The 1820-nt window shown below is 31.6% G+C and overlaps 1 protein-coding gene across 1 annotated transcript in view; it reads left to right on the forward strand.

Moving 5' to 3' along the window:
• The window catches only part of LOC106683152 (Troponin C at 25D), a 7871-nt gene extending 6337 nt beyond the window's left edge, over positions 1 to 1534 (forward strand). The window contains exon 4 of the mRNA XM_067052742.1: positions 1321 to 1534. Within this exon, the coding sequence (XP_066908843.1) occupies positions 1321 to 1349 (29 nt within the window). The 3' untranslated portion in view covers positions 1350 to 1534. The remainder of the gene's footprint in view (positions 1 to 1320) is intronic.
• The last annotated feature ends 286 nt before the right edge of the window (positions 1535 to 1820 follow it).

The following is a 1820-nucleotide window of genomic DNA, read 5'->3' on the forward strand; positions in this document are numbered from 1 at the left end:
TTAATATTCCACTGTGATCCATTTATTGCATTGTGAAAAAATTAATTGCTATGTGTATAATTGAGTGCTTCGGCTAGTGTTAAATAAAGAAGCAAGATTATATTCCTATTTAATGAATGATGAATTTTCGATGAAAAAAGGATATAGATACAAATACTTTAGGTTTATAGAATGAAGAAAGTTCAAAATATTCATCCCATTTTATCGTTCTTGCTATTTCTTCTCAATCCTACAGATGAAATATTTATTTAACTTCAGTCCCTTTTCAGTCTCCTTAAATTTTTTTTTATTCCGCACTTCCTGGAAAATTAATATCGTGTTACATATTCTAAGAATCAGAAACGGGTAAAGTTGGTAAACGTTGTGCAATCATTTTGATTAAGAAAATTTGTTGCTGAAATAATTTTACCTTTATTAGAAGATTGTACCAAACCTTTCTGAGACTAGTTTTGTTTTCGTTATGACTACTAAAACAGTAATATTATTTCAAAATCTGAAATCAAAGGAGTTTTTCTCATATCTAAGGAAAATCAGATAAATCATACCTAGAATTGAAACGATTCCCTCCACTTACAGATCCTTCGTTGGAAAAGAATACCTTTCAAGGAATTTGTAAAAAGATGTTTACGTTCCAAGAGAGTTGGCTGACGGTCAACAACGTTCTTAAAGGTTAAGCTCTTCGACGTGAACCACCTCAGGGGGGTGCTGCTTTCTTAGAACCAATTAATGAAGGTAGGGAGTTCAAAGACGGTGATTTGACAGTTAATGAGAGATCATGGGATTTAGTCCATATTACCAAATGAGTCTATCTCCTTATATTTTCGTCATCCAAAAGTAATATTTCGTGGGAGGAACTGTGGGCTTAAATTATGTAGTGGGTTATGAAATATAAATATCAAGGAAAATAATTATATTTTATGATAATTGTAGTATGTTCTATGAGCCGAGATAAATCGGGTAAACAAGAGCACATGGACTCAACGAATAAACGTGTCCAACCTGGCCCAGTATGTTCCAAAATGAGAAGTGTGGTCGGTGCGTCATTGACAATGTTCATATGTCAAATGTAGAGATAAACTTTAGAATCAAATTGTCAATGTATATTGGACCAAACTGGACAGAAGAAGGTATTGCAGCTCTTGCCTCTGAACGCCTAGCGTAGAACCATATGATCACACCTACTTCAATACTTAGCATGTGAATTTTTGTTTAATCGAATTATCTTAGCTCCTAGAACAAACTATGGCTTGACTATAGCTGAATTTAATTTCTGTAATATTTTTATATGAAAAATACAAATACCATATTTTATTTTTTCAGAATTCATGGAGATGATGACTGGAGAATAAACACAACTTTTGGCACAACTCAAAAAGATCTAAGCCATTTCTTAACTGTGAAGATGCATTTCAAATGTCTGCCTATTCATGGCATGTGTAAGAGGATTTATATAATATACATATATGTCCTAATTTATCTATAAATCTATCTAATTTAAGGAAATTCTTGAAGAAATAAATTATTTATTTATTAATTTGATTATTTACATCCCTTACCGAATTTAGTTTTAATTGAATAGATTTGAAGAGAGGACCTGACATCTAAGGCGAGAGAAGTGCTAGAGTGCTTGATTCAGAAGTTTGTGGGTTCAACTCCCACCTGGTTTAGTCAATATGGAGAACTTCAAGTAAAAAAAAAAAAAAATAAAAATAAAAAAGATTTGATGAATAAGATTCATGGAAAGAGCAGAGAGAAATTTCATATATAATATATTATATATGTTATAGAACTGTTCTTTGCAAAAACATGAATCTGTGCCC

The sequence above is a fragment of the Halyomorpha halys genome, unplaced genomic scaffold (assembly GCF_000696795.3).
Source record: "Halyomorpha halys isolate HHAL.00 unplaced genomic scaffold, Hhal_1.1 Scaffold470.1, whole genome shotgun sequence".
Taxonomy (NCBI): domain Eukaryota; kingdom Metazoa; phylum Arthropoda; class Insecta; order Hemiptera; family Pentatomidae; genus Halyomorpha; species Halyomorpha halys.